The sequence below is a fragment of the Crocodylus siamensis genome, chromosome 7, assembly GCF_052110815.1.
Source record: "Crocodylus siamensis isolate JL-2025a chromosome 7, ASM5211081v1, whole genome shotgun sequence".
NCBI lineage: Eukaryota > Metazoa > Chordata > Crocodylia > Crocodylidae > Crocodylus > Crocodylus siamensis.
In genome coordinates, this window is record NC_143401.1 from 3,453,776 (window position 1) to 3,472,146 (window position 18,371).

The window sequence follows — 18,371 nt, forward strand, 5'->3', positions numbered from 1 at the left end:
CACCCATGAGGGGAAAAAAAAAAAAAGCCCTGCTCCTCACAACACATCCTAAACAGCTCTAAAAAGGAAGTGGAAAAGACAAGTCTTAGCACGGCGGAGGGAAAATGGATTCCTAAGTTTCTACACAGGCACTTAAAAAAGGTCACATCAAAACTGAAAGATCAATTTGTTCCCTGGCACCTTCATCAGTTATGCATGAAAGAGCAGACTGGATACTTAGTATTCATAATTTGAGACATATCCTTAGACTGGAACAGGCATTTTAAATAGAAAAATGAACTTTTATGGTATTTTTTTGTTAGTGTCACACTGACAAAAGAGAAGAATCTTTGTAAACTCCTATCTGCTCAGCATTCAGCACCAGCCCGGCTCAACAGCACACTGAAAGAACAGTCCATCATTCGGGGTTGCTGTATTTATTTGTCAACATCCTGAAATGAATTTCTTCATTTTGTTAACACAGTGATGAGATGTTCATTGGGGAGGCTGTTTCCACAAAGTGGAGAGAAAAATGGGGTAGAAGACGCAATTATGTCAGGGTTAGAGTGATTTAGGTCTAGAAAGTAGCGCTAATAATTATTCCGCCTCTTCCACAAGGGGCAGCGGTTAGTGCAGTAATTTAGAAATTCTTGCAAATTAGGATTTATAGCTTGGGCTTAGATCCATGTTTAGCGCTACAGAAGGCCCCCATCAGGGGCATTTTTCACCTTTAGATGCTGCTGCAATGTGTAGCAAAAAGTCAAGGAGCCTTAACGGGAGGTTGATTCAGCATATGCTTACCAAATAATTAGTCACCTGATTATTGTAACACCGTGGCCATCATTCCTTCACATGTATGCCAGCCCATGAAGAGGTTTATTCTACAGGTGTTCCATATGTTGCTTGCTCCTTGCTAGCCATGAGTGGAAGGGGCTTTACGAAAAGAGTCACGTGCGCAGAGCAAGGAGGCACAATCATTGTTCTTGCCACTCTGACTGCACAAACCCATCTGTCACTGGTATTCCAAAAAAAAGGGTAAAACTTTTATTTTCTCGCAGATAATTTTTACAGCATAGGCTTTTTAAACTATGTACATACAGACATACCATTGTGCATGTAAGTATACACTCTTAGGATCTCTAGAAAAAGAGGAGAGATTCCCGTACAGACGAATCCTCTTGGTCCATTGCTGCAACAAAATTCTTTCTTAGAAAGATCACAACTCCCCAAGGAGTCAGAAAAGGGTGTTTGCTACAGTTACTTTTGCATAGTTTGGGTGCTGCTTTTACAACAGGAATAGACTAGATATACAAAACCTAAGGCAGCTGTCTTGACTAATTCATCCACTTGCAAGAGACTAATGACAGAGACCCAACAACTCATGGGCAGAGCAGCTTGAAGATGTAAAGGTGCCTTAACACACTTTTGTAGGATGCACAGACTTTACAGCAGGCATGATGAGTCAGCTTCAGAACTCCCTCGTACCTTATCACAATAACCTTTAGAAATGCATTGACCAACTCGGAATCATTCAACTGTTTCCTAATAAATTCTCTGCACTGACGAAGATGCTTTTCACTTTGTACGTAATTTTAAGGAGAGACTGTTAGAAGAGGCTGCCTGGGGAACGAATTAGTGTTTCAGAAGCAAGTTACAAATCTATAAAACAGATCAGTACATTTCACACAAGGCCACAAATGCCACAAACTGTGGCTGGGTAACCATTTAGGATCATTAAGCTTAATCTTTTAATTAGCATAATCTTTATACCTCCATAACGTATTTTCCAGTTCAGAAGTGTATGAAAACAAAGATCCTTCAGCTTCATAGGAGAAGCAAGTGTTGACGGAAGAAGTATTAAAATAGCATTTCAGTTTTTTGTTGTTTTTCACGTATAGGACTTCCAGGTAAATATTGGTTTTGGCTAATCCAATTCAGCAGTCTACTTCCTGAGAGGCTCGACTAGAGGTACTGGTATCGAGACCAGATGAAGGCAGCCAGAAGCATTTAAGCGCTAGACTTGTTATGCTATTGGATTCGTCCAACCTGCTGGTTTAACAGAAGCCAAGTTGCTATTAGGGAGCTTTTTGGCTATTAAGGTCATCAGTGTGATCAAATCCTCGTACTGAGAGTCACAGTGAACGTTATAAGTGCAAGAGGTCAGTTTTGTGACAAATCTGCAGCATGGCTGAGTTTTTTGGATCACCAACTTACGGGAAGAAGAGTGGTGACAGACACCCAGCCTGTTTTGGATCATGCTTCCAGCTCCAGTTTCAAAAACCCAAAGCTCCAGGTCTTTGAGCGAGCAAGGCAACTGCAGTCTGAAGCTGGCAAAAAGAGAGCCAAAACAGCTCACTGATGGCTGACAACTATGGGGCTTTATCATGGACAGTCGCACAGAAAGCAAAACCTGTTTCCTCTTTGATTTTAATACTGCCAGCAGCTGCTGTGTTTCTCGTCCTCCCAGTATATTAAGAAGGTGAAGTGCAGGAGACAGCTGCAGAAGTAGAGCTGTTTAGGAAGCAATAGATTAGTTACAATTGTGCTTACAACTGTGCATACATACGCAGAGGTTTGTCTCGAAAATGTACACACGCACACGTATGCAGAGGCTTTGGTGTTGCGTCGTCCTTTTCAGAAGAGAGCAGGCACTGCTGAAGGCTCTTCCCCTGACATATTACAATCTAATACTGTGCATGTGACCTAGGCAGATGCTCTCTGAAATTCCCATAATGCACATAAATTGCAAGGTTATTGAATAAATATATTCAAGAGCTTTTCGTGGTTTAGAAAAAAAAGCAAGGTAAAAAAAAAAATAAAAAATGCACTAGGTGTCTAAGGCTTTGGTCTAAACAGTTGTTGGTGCCATAACAGCATTAGTATAATGGTGAACATCCACTACAAGCAGCCCCTCAAGAGCATCAAGGGATGTGCGCTCAGTCCAGGGATTTTTAGTGGTGATTCTACTGCAAGCTGTTAGCTGGAGGATGTCCTCAGAATCCAAAGAGGTCGTCTTTCTCTGCCGCATTCAAATCTATTTTGTTCCAGTCCACAGGCGAGAGGGTTTCTGCACTCTGGATATCCTGAGGACTCAGGCCAGTGTCCAGGACATGCGGGTTAGTTCTCGACTGAGCAAGTCTACGGGAAGCAAGGGGGGGGGGAAAAAAAAGACAACTAATCATCCTCAACCAGAAAGAGTCAGCTTAGAGCTTGTATGCTTGCTGCATCTCTAATGCTACAACATTATCTGCAGCTTCACACTTCAAAGATTTTCCCTCTACCTTGAAAAGAAATACTTCTAAATATGGAAAAAAAACCCTAATATTGGGAGCCCTCTGAAGTTTTCAGCAGCTTCTCTGCTGGTTTGTCAGAAGGTTCATACCCTGAACGCATTCTGTAAATTTGCACTCTGGACTTCCTTTACATTACAGGTCTGGTAAAAGGCTGCCTTTTTTCTCTCCAAACTATCACTGACTAGGGCATCATTAGCCGCGATCTTCTCTCACAGGTGAAAGGATGCACTAACCAAAGCAACCAGCCTCATTGAAATGACTCAATTTTCACCACGGCAGGAATAGCTGAACAAGCTGCCGCTGCGGTAATGTGCTGCTCTCCATTCATTCCAGCGGTTCCCCACGATGCTCTCTCTTTCCTGGGGACTAACTTCAATTTTAGCTCTTCAGAAAAAAAACAACCCACAGTATTTTTTCAGCAGTGCTCAGATACAGCAGTGCAGTGATAATCTCTGAGGTCTTCTAAGTCCTCTTTAAAGAGGTCTTTGTTTTTGGGACAGTCTAGGCGCTTATGGAAGTGAACTCCTCCACAGTCTGTGGACTTACAATACTAGATCTGGGATCTGAAGAGGAAACTTCAGTGTACAAACCCACCATGCTAAAAAGTAGGGTCAGATCCGTGGGGCCTGTTTAATTAAGGTGTTTAACAGTCCATGAACTGTCAACTCTGATTTGACCTCCAAAAACCATCTTTTTCTTTTTTACTTGACAAAAAAAGGGCTTAAGAGAAAATACAGTGTAAATGCTTAAGGATTCTTGTGATTTATTCCACTCCAGTGGGAACTAAGTAGATATCCTTCTTATAGCACTTGGAGTCCAAACCCAGAACATGGGAAGCATGCTAGCAAAGCTGACAATTTGCATCCAAGCAAAAAAACACACCCTGTTAGGAAACTGGATTGCAGCCGGATGTGACAACTGCTCCTTTAATGCATGTTATTTTGATATAGAACTTCCATTTCCAAGACAGCTGTACACCCAATGCCCGAGATGGGAGATAAGGTCAAAGACTCAGCTTCATTAAGGCTACAGCATGCCTTTTCTGCACTGCTCTAAACAGAAGTAACCTTTATCGCTGTAAGAATGGTTGAAATGCATCTAGAAGGCAGATTCGCACAATTATACTTAAAGCACCAGATCAAGTTTTCCAAGAGCTTGTCTACAAGGACACATACAGGCAACTTTCCACTGCTTTAAATCCCTGAATAAACACTCTTAATCATGATTACAGTGGCTTTTACTTCCAAGGTAAGCTAAAATTGAATTACGGCCCCTGTAATTCTGAACAAGAGTGGCCACATGGGAGCTTAATGCAGTTTCACCAACCCACTCGAAGGTCTGGCAGAGCACAGTGGTGTGAAGAAACAGGCTCGTCTCAGGCCACATCTGTGTGATAAAACTTACCGTTCCCAGTAGCAGTGCTCTGAAGTACCAGGTTGCCTCTACTCTTCCTGAAAGTCATCTGCTTCTTGCTACGGTCAGAGACGAGCTACTGGGCTACAGGGACCTTTGGCTCATCCCACTAGGGCTGTTCTTATGCCTCCTAGGCTGGAAGCAGGTAGTCACATCTGCACCAACTGGCTAATTGGTGCTGTCATCAGCAATGTTAATAGCACTTCCCATGTGGTGCAGGGAGGTGGCTGCACAGCTTCTGGTATAGGACGTAATCACCCAGAAAAGCATGGGGCACTTGAGTACACCAAGGCTGGGAGCTGTACAGGCATAGCCCCAGAGTCGGGCCTTTGGCCTGGACACTTGGTGCACTAATATTATTTTCACGACACCCTAATACGGGGCAAGTTAAATCCGAGTATAGGGAGGTCAGACCAACATCTCTCTTAACAGCACAAGAATTGGAAACTAGCAGGAAAACCCGCATATTAAACGCCACATGCTAGACTCTCCATTCAAACACAAGGAGACATGCTCGCCATGCGACATTTGGGGAATTAAAATTCCCCACTGCACACATCTATCTCCATCCTTTAAAAGGTTGTCAAAATATTTGACTTATCAGCCGGCCTCAAAGCCTTTCAATTAGCCGCTGGAGCGCTGATGGGGCTGCTTCCCAGGTCAGATCACAGCAGCTGATTGGATTAGAAACGTTATTAAAAACTAGTTACTTATCGAGTCTCTTGGGTCATCCCTCATGATACAAAGTTGCAAAGAGAGTTATCAGAATTACCTGGAAAATGCCTCATCAAGACCGTCGTCCATTTCCTTTGTTAAAAAGACAAGAGAAAGATGGTTGTTAAGCTAATGCACAATTGTATTTAAAGATCTGGCTCAGCGTGTTGGCATAAGTAAGACAAGAAGCATTGATTTCCAAATGCCTAAAGCAACACTTGGTATCAGCACTTCCACTTTCCCCAGATAAAGGACTTTAGAGACATCACTGAAGCTTTTGCAATGAGCAAGGACAGCACTGATTACGAAGGAGTGATCCAGTATTGCCAAATGCATTCATTCCCATCACCTCTTTCCTCTCAGCTATCCTTTCTCAATCCCTGTAGCTAACCTAGAGTCAGATTAAACCCCACTGGAACCAAGGGAAGACTCAGGGCGCAGACAGACATAACAAGTACACTGCTATCAGATGCTGCTGCTGTTGCCTTGTCCTACACATACAACACAACTGCTGCCTTGTGATGCCAATGTAGTGCACTCGTAAACTTTTTGGCACTGCTGCCAGGCAGCATCTGCCCTTGGGCAGAGGGACATCACATGGACTAAGTACCCACTTGAAACCCCAACATTGGCTTGGTTTTCATTCTGTCCCTTGGCCCCAGAGCAGATTTGGCCCCTCAGGAGCTGCTTCAGCTCCATGCTCAGGTGCAGCTTGGCTCCAAGAGATGGATTCAATGAGCTCTCCACCAGACCCTGCTTTTTACATCTGAGACTGAGAGAACAAAACTTATTCTGACTGAAAACATCTGCTTGCTCTTTATGAACAGACGCATTTCAGACCGAGCCAAGACTGGGAAGCAGGCGGCTCCGGAGGACTGAGCGAGTCCACTGACTCGACTCAGCATTTCAAGCTTCCTCTGTGCAAATGGCAAAAAATACATTTGCTTTGTCAAGAGAAAAGGCTTTGGACTCAGCACAATGCTTTAAGCATGTGCTGAGACAGGACGTTTGAAGAGAAGGCTGTCTGCACAGAGCTGCACAGGGGGGTGACTGGACACAATGCTTCTTGAAGATCTTTTCATTGGAGGCTTCCCATGGAAAGCATTTGAATGCTACTGAAGAGAAGGTTCTTTCTACTGGTGGACTAGGATAGCACTGCAATGTACTTCGGCTTTATACTAGAAGACTGGTTTAGGATACCGTTGCAATGGACAACACGATTACTCAACAGGTAAAGTGACCAACCGTCCCGCATTTTCTGGGGCAGCCCCAAAATTTTAGGGCCCGAGTTTTGGTTAAGCAGACATCCTCCCTGAACACTACCAGAGCACCAGGCAGCATCCAACTGGGTCTGCAGCAAGGTGTTGCCTGGCACTGCATTCGCCGGGTGATGTGCTGGGACAAATTAGCTCAGTCTCTCAGAAGACAGAACGGCACTGCCCTCGCTGCAGCAGTACGGCAGTTATAGTAGGCAACTGCTGGCTCTGGAGGTCCGTGGGGCCATTCTGGACCAAGTCCTGGATTTTGTTCCTTGCAAGTTGGATGCTTAATCTACAGGAGTTTTTGAAGCTGTGGAAGCATTTATGAGGTTGAAGCTAGTATAAAAAAGTGGAGGTTCTGCAAGTGGGAAGCAGGTGCAGCTCAAAGGCTCCCAAGTCTTGCTAAGCTATTAATGCTGTTCAGAACAGCCACCTCTCATTTTTGCCCCCAAAGTTGCCAAACTTGAGCTCAGACAGGCAACCTCTGCAAACAAGCTCCAGCCTGGGGACTCCACGCATGGAAGTGCCCCATCACTGCTCCAGAACCAAGTACTGTACATCTCAGCTACCGCAATGGGCATTAATGAGGCAGTGTTAAGCTGTTGGGTCCCAGGCTTTGCAGATCATCGCAAACAACAGATTTCATGGCTGAAGTACTGGTGTATCCATGTTAATATGTACAGCAGCTCTGTAAATATGATACCTTATGTGAGTGTCTAATTTTTCAGAGTGTAAACCCTTACAGAGCTGCTTGAAAGTTGGATGCTTAATCTTTACTTGATAAAGTAAATATCTAAGCATTTGGGTTTGTGAAACTAGTTTCCAGTCTTTCCTGTTAACTTGCAAGAGCCTAAAACAAGGCAGCATGTACCCAAATCTGAGCTGCTTCTACCGGGATGGAGAAGCCTAATTCACTTGGATGCCTTTGAACAATTCCCACATGAACAGTTTACATGGGGTGGAAGTTGTACACACAGTGCTGCCCCAGGACTTTGTGTAAGGGACACCCCTGGCATGACGATGCCCCACACCCCACAGAGGATGCAATGTGCATCAGAAAGCAAAGCTTCACCCTCAGGTAGCTTAAAATGTTCTCTAGCCTTTGCAGCAGGGCGGCCAGGGCCCAGTACACTCACCCAGACAACATTGTTGTTGACGGAGGGGCTTGGTCCAAACAGGCTGTTCTCAAAGCGTGCAGAGTTTGTGTTGACAGTCAGGGGAGATTTGCCAGTGTCTTCTAAATCCAGCAAGTTCCCTGTGGCAACCGCTGTGGACACAGCAGAGAAAAGAACAGCTAGCTTGAGAAGGGCTGACTTATAGTCAGGCTTATAGTCGGGACAGTGCAAGGGGCAGTTAATGGTGGCAGCACAGATACGTGCTAATACCTATTTAGGTGACCATGCCCCAAGGTGGGGTCCCATGATGCCAGAGAAGGAGCAACCCAAGCCCCCACAATTTATACTCCAAAGACTTCTCTCCACTGCTGTGCCTGGGAGTACGACCTGCAGAACATCACCGCTGCTCCTCAGAGAGGGCAGGACCCTCCTGTCTACCAGCCAAGTTGAATCCCCTCTGCCAAGTAGTGAAAGCGTCTGCTGCTGTCTGGCCACCAGCAGAAGCCATGTGTCGACAGACACTCCTGCACGGTCCCTTGGGGGAGGAGGAGGGACTCTGCTCTGATGGCGCACGGTTGTGCGAAGCCATGTGGGGCTGCCAGAAGCACATGGAGAGTCCACAATCTAAACCAGGACCGGGTAAAGCTGTAGGTTACCGTGCACCATCCCGTGACAAGAGCAGAGTTTTGCTGAACTTCAAGCCCTGACTGCAAAGCCTTGCTCAGGGGCTAGGCTGTTACACAACCAGTTTCCTATAGCCATGGTATCCTCTTGCCCCTGCAGAGTGCTTATCCAAGCCTGCCGTCAGCTACAACGTGCTCCTTCAAGTACTGGATCCTCCCATGGATAAATGAGACGTGCCAGTCTGGAAAGAAGCCCAGTTTAATGCTGTGTTCCTTTGTGCCAAATCCCCTTATCTCACTGGTCAGCGCGGAGGAGAGAGATTAGCCCTTGTCCCATTTCCCTTCAGCTCCAGGACTGCTTTGTGGTATGCCTTGCAGAGGGGGCCCCTGGGCTGGCCACTGAAAAGAACAGCCGGCCTTCAGGAGCCCCTGAGCCTTGCGCTCTTTAGCAGGCTCTACAGAGGAGCCTGGCTGTAAAATGAAGCAGGTGAAGTTTAACAGGACTCTCCAAAAGCCCTGAAGTTTTCTGATAGTAGAAGGCATTATTACTTGCTCTGAAGAAGGGCAGGCAGAGACTTGGGAAGGCTTCCCAGGAAGCTGAAACAGTCAAGGCAGAGGTCAGGCTGCCTCTGAAAGTACATCTTGAACAGCAGTTCTGCAAGGGGAAGAGCGTTCCTCCCCTCGTCAGACCCCGGATCAGATCCCGGGCCGCGTATGCAGAGTGGCCGGGAAGACCTGACTCGATTAATCTTCATGAAAAGCAAGGGCAGCGGGTTAGATAAGACAGCTTGAGAAAGCAGCATCTGAGGGACAGAAGGGGAGGAAAGACAAGCAAACAGTTTTCCTCCCGTCACAGGAAATCTGGAGCACAGGAGTCAAGGACCACACAGTCCCCTTTGGAGATCATATGCTCCACAGCCATTCATTTTCCTGAGGGAATCCTGCCCCGAAGTTACAGGACAGTCGCAAGCCATTCCCTTCAGGTGCCCTGGGAAGCTCCTTGGGGAACGTATCGCCATCTGGAGCTACCTGAATCCCTGTCTGCAAGCCCCCAGAGCATCAGGATAAGACCCACGGAGAAGTCAAGAGCACCCCCCTCCCCAAACCTTCTCTGGTGCTGACATGGAGCTGGCTCTGCAGAGCAGGGGCTGCAGTCGGCAGCTACTAGTGAGGTAGGAGCCCGGGCAAGCTGCCATCTCCTCCCAGGCTTGGAACAAGAATCCACACAATTACCGCACTGTTTGCTCTGTATTAGCCTCCATATGCCCCAACCCAGAGGAACGGAGCCAGTCTCCAAGCCACTCTTCATTGGGATTCAGGTCCCCTGGAAGCCAACGCGACAGCTTTTTTGTGGGTCACTTACATCCTTTAGGGCCGGTGAGACCTTCCGCGTTTGGGCTGCTTGTGCCTTCTCCATCCAAGATGGACTTTTCCCGCTTCTCTTTCTCTGCAACACAAGGAAACTCCCTCATTAACTGCGGGCGCCAAAAGCAGGCATGTCTGTGCTGAGAACTCATACACCTTCTCTGACTCCCTCTGCAACGACTCGAGTTGAGGTGGCCTCAAAGGGAGGGTGCCTTGAAGGGAGCCCAAGAGCAGAGGCTCAGGCTGCCCCCAGGGCATCCTTACTGCTTTATTTCCAGAGTTCACAACAGGGCAAACAGGGCTTAATCCTGCAGAGGGACCAAGCAGTCTTGCTGCCATGGTGCAGACGTAACCTTTCACTCATGGAAGCACACGAGATAGCAGCCCCCCACCCCGAGTCATGTCCTCAGGACATATCATTTTGGTACCTGGAAATCCTTCCCCAGTCTCCAGAAAACCTGGCGCTACCTGGGACGTTTCAAACCAATTCTTCTCTTCCCACTTCAGCCTCGTATGGCAGCACACAGGGCTGTATGCACGTTTCAAGCAGACGGATCTGCGTCTGAAAGGGGGAAGAGGCATCCCCAGCTGGAGGAGCTGCATCCAGTGGACAAAAATCAACCCTCCCCTTACAGGCCTGAAGTATGGCACGTGATGAGGAGAGCAATGTAATGATGCTCTAATGCTTCGAGGGACATGGCAGGCTCTACAGCAGCTAGGTGGCAGGTATCCAGATGGCACAAAGCCAGCATCATTCCTGATGCCTTTCCCCCCCTCAGGTTATACCTTCTGAGAAACACAGCACAAGCCCCGATTGCTTTTTCCTTGAGACCAATACGGCTACAACCCGGATACCTAGCACAGAACCTGCCCTTCACGACCCGCTAAGGCTGCTCAGCCATGGGAACCACAGCACTCAGCTCCTCTGGGCAAGACAGGCAGCCCCTGAACAGAACACAAATCTGGCTGGCATCCGAGCGTGAGAAAGGGGCACGTGTCAAGCTTACATTTGGGCCAAAAACCTGAACAGACTACCCTGTTACGCTGCTGCTTGTTAGGCACTATGCATATTTTATGTGCTCGTGGATGGAAGAAACAACTGTAGGAGACACAGTCACCCTAGCTGGGCTCAGGCTGGCGGTGGCTGGACAGTTGGCAGCTAAATCTAGCCCCTGCAGTCAGAGCCAGGACAAAGCCGTGGTTCTCTGAGCAGCGCAGCTGGAAATCTACTCTTTGCCCCCTATTTTGGGGTGGCCCAGTTTAAAGATCACTTGGAAGCATAAGCCCAAAATTATTTCCATATATATATATAATCTTGATATTGCAAGGCGCAGAGATAGGCACTCACCTTCCTTGGATGCTTGCCACAGTTCAAATGCTACTTTGAATGCTTGAGCTACTGTTAGGGTAACAGCCTGAGCCTGAAAGACACAGCAGTTATGCAGTACATTAACAGGCAGTTTCTAGTGTAGATTTAAGTCAACTGGAGGTTCTGCTCTGCTGATAGAGGCTAACCTGGATCTTACTAGTTCCCTGATGCTAGGACTCCCACACTCCTTTATTTGAGAGAGTAATCAAATATTGATGGCAGCAGGGATTCGCAGCTCCGAGGAAGACAGCGCTACAGAGAGCCGGCTGCAGACATGCCTTCCTCAGTATAACAAATATACCATGGGAGGTGAGAACTGGCTCCCATTAAAGTGCCCTTGAAAGTCTAGGAACCTAGAGGCCTCATCCCATGTACTATTAGCCTCTCCCATGTGTCCCCATCCCGAGCAAGAAGGATGATTTCTAAGAGATCCAAGAGATGTATATCGCCTAGCCTGCCACCGTGTTTGAGCCCCCATAATCTTTACAGGATTTAGGGTCACAGCTTCCTTTGGAGGTGGTGAAGTGAGGCAGAGAGAGGCTAAGAGACTTGACCAAGGTCTCATAGGGTGCCTGTGGCTGAGCAGGGGCTCAAGCCCAGTCTCCCACCACACCTGGTGTGCTGTCCTTCTTTGATCTTAAAGGACTATCTGACCACCAAGGGCATTACAAACAGCAATAGAGCTAAATGGACCACGTGGCTCTGACTTGTTTCTATGAAGGTGCTGAGTGGCCTCTAATGACCGTCACTGCAGATCAAGGGTTAGATGGGAAGTAGCAGTTTAGTGACACAGCCCATCACCAATCCCCCCTCTGCCCAGCTATCTAAGCCTCTCCCTCCCCTCTCAAGGCAATTCAGAACTAAGACCTGGCATAATAGGATCCTATGAGAGAGCCAGAAAATGGGGATGAACAGATGCCTCAGATGTTAGAGCATGGAGTTAAAATCTTATTTAGCACATTAAAGACACACAGAAGACCTTCCAAAGGCACAGAAGGCATTTAAGGCACTCAGCTCCCAGCAAAGGGTAACAGGAGCTATATCTGGCTGGAATCCACAATCCTACCTAGTTATAGCCACAGCAAGCTTGGCCCTCTGGTCAATGAAAAGATTTAATTATCATCGTGCAGCCGACTCCAGAACACACAGTTCTGCAGCTCTAAAAGTGCTGACTTCAGGATAAGTGCATTTCTCCCCACGTTTACAGAAATAAGCTATACTGCTAGAACTACGCACGCACACCCTTCCTGAGAGAGGAGGACCAGCCCCCATACACCTCCCTGAGCAGATGGTACCACTACAACCCAGAGCTGTTATGATCGGCCCCTTACGTTCTAAATAGCAGCAACTGCCATTTAGACGCGTGACACAAGATGCCAAGTGCACCAGGCAAGACAGTGACACAGGATGCCAACTGCACCAAAGAAAGAAGAGTTTGCTAGAGATTGGGGGGGGGGGGGGCGCGCAAGGAAAAACCTACTAATACTTTTCAAAGCTAACACTTGTTAGAAGCTTCATGGTTTCCCTTTGCTTTTATACATGCACAATCAATCCAATATCTGAAGTCTAGAAATGCTTCCTCACTGCTTTGGGGAAAAGCCCAGAGCGCTTTCTGAGAAATAAATTATCCCCAGGGACCCGGTGGGGAGGCTTAAAAGGGGAGGGGGGGGGGAAGTCAAACCGTTCCGTGCCAATTAAATCTCACGAAGTAGCAGAACTCATTTGAATGTCGGAGCTATTTACATCTTTGATGGAAGTGCGAACACTTTATGGCAAAAACTTAAATATGGTAATTAAGTATGAAACTCCTCACAGCTGTTTACAATTTAAGCTGTCACATCTGAATCAAGTTTAATAGACCCAGCTACCGTTGAGAATTGCCCATGAACTAAAAATATGGACTAATTATATGCCAGAAAGTGGTAGCTATACATACATTCAGGGCCCATGCCCTGTGTTAGAAGGAGTCTTCCATGCCTAGGTTTGGGAGAGTGCTATCAGTTTACCTTTTATCAGCATGGCATTCACGCATCTTATGAGCAGACAAAAAAAGATTCTGCTTTCTGCTAAAAAAGGCCTTGGAGAACTTTTTTATTTTGAGGAAGATGTATTGAGTCGATGTACCAGGGAGATAATTCTTTTAGTGCTGGAAAGATTTAAATTTTAATTTGCAGAGCGAGCCTTATCTTGGCAGTGCAAGGCTGGGGCTGTGCTTTGCAGCAAGGAGAGACAACTTGCTATTCTCCCCTCTCCCAGAAAAGTGGAGAAAGGGACAGAATATTAACGTGCCCACTCGTGGCTGGAGCAGCTGGCTGTGTGGCTGGAGCAGCCGACTGCATGGCTGCGTGTACCTGTCTGAGAGGACTGTCTAATGTACGCTTCTGAGTTCAGGGAGTGTTTGGGCTGCTTCTCCAGAGACAGCTGATGTCTCTTCTGTTCCCTCCCTCCTGCAGGGGATAATAGCTGGGATGCAGTAACCCCCCGTGCAACAACAGTTGTTGCTGTACTCTCTCTCCTGGTGATACTTCATCTCCATCACTAGGTGCAGGGGAAACAGGACAACTACAAGTCATTCATCACTGTGGATATGAAGCCCCCTGCCAGCACCATGGCAAAGTGCCTGGGGGGCAGAGCTGCAGGTGACTAAGCACCTAAGCTTGGCAGGGGGCCTAGGGAAAGGGTCTGCACGGCTGTGAATTGCCCTCTTCCCCCCATACACACAAACTTGACACCCAGCCCTCTTCCAAGCCAGACTCTCCGATATATCACCCCCCTGCCTTGGGCTGCCCGTTCAGTCTGCTTCTGAGAGCCAGCTGCTTTCTATGCACCCTTTCCCAGCTCATTCCTGGTGACCCGCTTCTCTCCCTCACCAACCCGTAAGCATTGGGCATGCACCCCTCTCGGGAGAACGTTCCCCTCTGGAGAGGTCCTGAACCAGCAAGGGAAAAGAAACAAAAGCCACAGGCGTTCATCCCCACACCCAGCTAGGATCCTTAAGGTCATGTATTTCACGCTGCATGTCAGGTACTGCACGCTGATGCTTGCTACGAGGACTCTACTAAATCTGCCGTCAAGTACACCATTAAAAAGAAAAGGCATTACAGGCTTCAATAAAGAGAGCTGTTAAACTTGAACAGCAGAGCCAGGGCAAACACTGAGCTAAGCCCAGCAGCAGGGGCTAAATGCTTCCCATTAACCAGAGGGTTTGAGAATTCGACTAGTCTTTGCAGTGTTTTTCGCTCCCTGCAGAAGCTACTCAGTACATGAGATTCACCGAGGGCATCGAACAGCCGTGAGGATTGGTGACGAGGCAGAAAGAGCCGCTGCCTCGGACCCTCTTCAGCCAGGGAGATCTCAGCATTTCCTGTCAAAGTCTGGGGAACGCTCTTCTCTCGCTCGTGGTCCTCAGGAGGAAAACCTGAGCCTCTGGGATTATGAGGATAGGAGCTCTGGTCCCCAGCTGGAGCAACAGAGGCATGAAGGCTCCAGTTCTGTTCCTCTTGAGGCACTGGTCCAGTTGACACCAGGAGGCCTGTTCACATGTGCTGAGTCCTGAGCGGGCATTCCCGGGACCAGAGCCCAACATTCAACATCCTTTTCCAATCTGCATTTCTCTGCCTAATAGACAACTCTCACCTGACAATAGGGATGGGGTCTTTTCCTTAAGGGTGCCTGTAGCCCAGCTGCCACAGCCACAGAGACCCCCGAACTGTGGCATAAATCAGCTGGAACAGCGCCTCAAAGACAAGCCACCTGCGTCTCAACCAGCAAGGGGCTTGGAGTGAGGCTGGGAGAATCAGGAAGCCGTCCAACAGGCTGTCTTTCCCATCAGCGTGCACCCCACTGTATTTGGCCTTTAACTACCTTTTACGTTCCACTTGGGCTGCACTGTCTGTGCCTGCAGGGGAGCATCTGTCCAGCTACAGCAACCAGCAGGGATACTCTTGCGTGGGCACTTTGTTATGCATGGGCATCTTTGTTTGCTGAATCAGGACCACGGAGCAAAGCCCCTTCCTAATGGTTTAAGCCCCAGTTTAGGCTTAGCACACAGAACCGCACCCGCACTTGTACTGACCATTTTCCGCTTGGTGCAGAGGAAGGCGTGACACTCCAGGTTCTCATTATGCTGATTCTGAGCAATGTAGGCGAACACTTTATCGTGGATCTTGTCTGCTGTGCAGTATGATATCCTGGAAGTCAGATTGAGGAGGAATTAAACATCTGGATGATGCCAGTGCTTATAGGAGAGCGGAGGAGGGAGTAGACAGCAGGAACAAGGAAAAAGATATGCTTCATTCAGATCAATCATCAAGCTTCTAGGCAAAAATACAGGCCTGGTCTTAGCCAGCTTCAGAAGCAGGGTCACGGAGGCAGCAAGGGAGCAGAGGCACATGGGGAACAAGGCATATGTTTGTGCCCTGGGTATAACAGAGCAGAAGTGAGGAGGAACCTGCCCGTCTGCTTGGAGAATCGGGGAAGCCAGGGGGAATGTTTGAGAAGGCAAACAAAGCTCGTTGCCTGGGTTCAGTGACATGCCAATTTGGGGACGTTATGAAAGCAAAGTGTCTCTCAGGCGCTCCCCCCAGAGAGTCTGTTCTTGAAGCCTGCGCAGGAGAGGAGAGCCTGACTTATTCTGGGATCACAAATGAGTCTTGAAACTCCCCTGTGTGTTCTTGAGTCGCAGAGAAAGAAGCCGACATCAAGAGCCGGGCAAATCTGTCGGAAACGATGAGTCTCAAACTCCAGGAGAAGCTCTGATGGAAGCAGGCGCCCTCAGGCAGCCCAGGATACGGGGACACGCTCAGCCACAGCTTGAGGAACACCCCCTTGATGGAGATGCAGGATAAAAAATGGTCAGGCCCCTGCCTCATGCTGTGGCTGGGCAGGATCCTCAGAGCACCATCCCCTTCCTTCCACTGCCATTTTCCTCCTCACCCCACCCCAGCCCATCTGTGCCAATATGCCCAGGGAGAAGCCACACCTGTCTTAAAGCCACAAGCTTGGCTGCTGGAAGGAATGGGGGAGCCACTACAATGCCACAGAACCTGGCAGCAATTTAAAGCATGGAGCCACTTCAGAGGTGGCCTCATCTACTCTATTGGTGGGATGGGCCCACGGCATGGATACTGCACAGGCCAGCAGAAGGACTTTTCTGCCTGTCAGAGTCAAACCTAGCCCCTTGCAAGCCTCTCCCACCCATGAAGCTGTATCTGTGCTGGGGGCTTGGACAAGAGAGCTACACTGGCAGGATCTTTCCATGCTTCTCACCACCATTGCCCTGCTGGCACAGCCCACAGTGCAGACTAAGCCTCAGGTCTAAAGAGTGGGAGGGAGGAAAAGCCGGTTCCTGTCTTCGCACAATGCTGGAGCACCCAGTCAACCCTTGCATTTGCAATCTGCAAGCTTGCTCTTTTCCAGAGAAACCAATGTCCCATTTCCCACCAGATGCCAAGACTTAAAAAGCCACATTCAAAATTTATTTTGCTTGCATTACTTCCCCGTTGTGCGCTAGGCTGCTCCAGCTCAATGGCCTATATTTTGTCTCCCTGAGTTGGGCTGTGCTTCGTTTTGAAGAGGCACTTGAAAGTTTATTCCTCTCCACCATTTGTTTCCAAAGAAGCAGCGCTGATCTTTTAATAATTGCAACAAAGCCTCCCAAGGTCAGATGAGCAGGGGCATGGCAAGCTTCCAGCAACCCTGGTGTTCAACTCAATATACCACTGCCATTAATTTTCAGGGGAAGTGTCATTCACACACCGCCTCGGAAGTGAATGGGTTTTGTAACGGGAAGACTGCTCCACAGACACAAGGCGTCAGGATGAAGAACGCCTACAGTGTTACGGGGACTGCATTTTAAACTGCAGCCAGTCAATTATGGCGCCAGTCTGAGCAACGGGAGTAGGGCAGAGATTTCAGGCACTGTTGTGGGCTAATAAAAGCGAGAGGCTGAGGCGCAAAGCCATCAAGAGGAAAATCCTGCTACTTGGGAGCACGGTGGCGCCCATGACAGGAGAAATTACTTACGGCAATAAAACAATGAAAGCCTGCAAGAAATATATAGAGGTAGGACCCTCTGTGTAATTCCTTAAACCGCAGTGCTGTTGTTTTAGAGGGGAGTCTCTGCTGTACATGTTCTCAGCCTCCATAAGACCCACTGACTTCAGTCAACTGAATCAAGAGGATGCCTTTATAGAAAAATTGATTGGAAAGGACAGCTTTATGGGCCGCTCTTAAAACATCCAGCTTGAATTTAAGGCAACAGCCAAACGTTGGGAGCTCCAGTCACTACTCTCCCTAGCTGGATTTCTGTCCTTCTCCTTTGTATGCTAGCATAGTTCTGCTCTCACTCATGGCATCCGTCCCCACGTTTGCTGCCCCCAGGCATCACAGCGGGATGTAGGGGCTTAGCTGTTCCCTTGCCTTTGCCTTTGGGGGCCCTACAGGGAGCGGGAGAGAGACCTGCCAGGCAAATGCCGCTCAGATGCTTTTTCAAATGACTATTGACAGAGGGCCCCTGGATTGAGCACAGCAGGCTGGCAGTTTCGTATGGACACAAACCACGTTGATAAGCCAAAGGGCACTAAAGGGAAGAAGAAAGGGGGGGAAGCATCAAGGGGTGGCAGAGGGCTAGAAGCAAAACTGAATTATTAAATCAAAACAGAGGTGGCTGAGGGAGGCACGTGGGCAGCGTCTAAGCAAATCTTGGGCCTGGCTGTCTAGCTCAGGATCTTCCCTTCAGCAGTGGCTGGTATTGAATGCTGCAGAGGCAAGCCCAGGACCTCAGAGCAGACTATAGCCAGATCATCGGCCCTCCTTGCTGCATTCAGTCCCATCCTGGTCTCCTCTAGCCAGAGCCCAGCCTGTCCAAATCCAAAGCCTAGTAGGAGGAGGAGCCAGTAGGATATGTTAGGAGCAGAGGGGGTCAACTGGGGAGCTGACGCCCACATTTCACACACGGGTTTGCTGACTTTGAACCTGCCACCGAATTAACCTGGGAAAAACCATCTGCAGCTCCCTGCCTGCCAGAAGCTAGAAGTCCACTGACAGGACCCAACGCTGGCCCAGCTCTTCCCCTCGTGCACTGCATCCCACAACGTACCTGTATATCGAGACGTTCTCAATCAGTTCATTCGTTCCACTATCATTCAAGATGATCCCTCGAGGGGACACCTTCAGCGTCACTTTCCGTAGTTTCTTTCCACTTGCTTTAGCCTTGGAGCAGGAGGGGAAAGAAAGCAAAC

General features: G+C 48.4%; 1 protein-coding gene across 1 annotated transcript in view; it reads right to left on the reverse strand.

Annotated features, from left to right (window-relative positions):
* Positions 1-1,000: 1,000 nt before the first annotated feature.
* The window catches only part of LDLRAP1 (low density lipoprotein receptor adaptor protein 1), a 30,710-nt gene continuing 13,339 nt past the window's right edge, over positions 1,001-18,371 (reverse strand). Inside the window, exons 3-9 of the mRNA XM_090057609.1 lie at positions 18,230-18,342; positions 15,206-15,320; positions 11,110-11,182; positions 9,760-9,843; positions 7,795-7,925; positions 5,458-5,492; positions 1,001-3,117 (exon numbers count right to left, since the gene is read on the reverse strand). Coding sequence (XP_089913735.1) covers positions 2,973-3,117; positions 5,458-5,492; positions 7,795-7,925; positions 9,760-9,843; positions 11,110-11,182; positions 15,206-15,320; positions 18,230-18,342 — 696 coding nt within the window. The 3' untranslated portion in view covers positions 1,001-2,972. The remainder of the gene's footprint in view (positions 3,118-5,457; positions 5,493-7,794; positions 7,926-9,759; positions 9,844-11,109; positions 11,183-15,205; positions 15,321-18,229; positions 18,343-18,371) is intronic.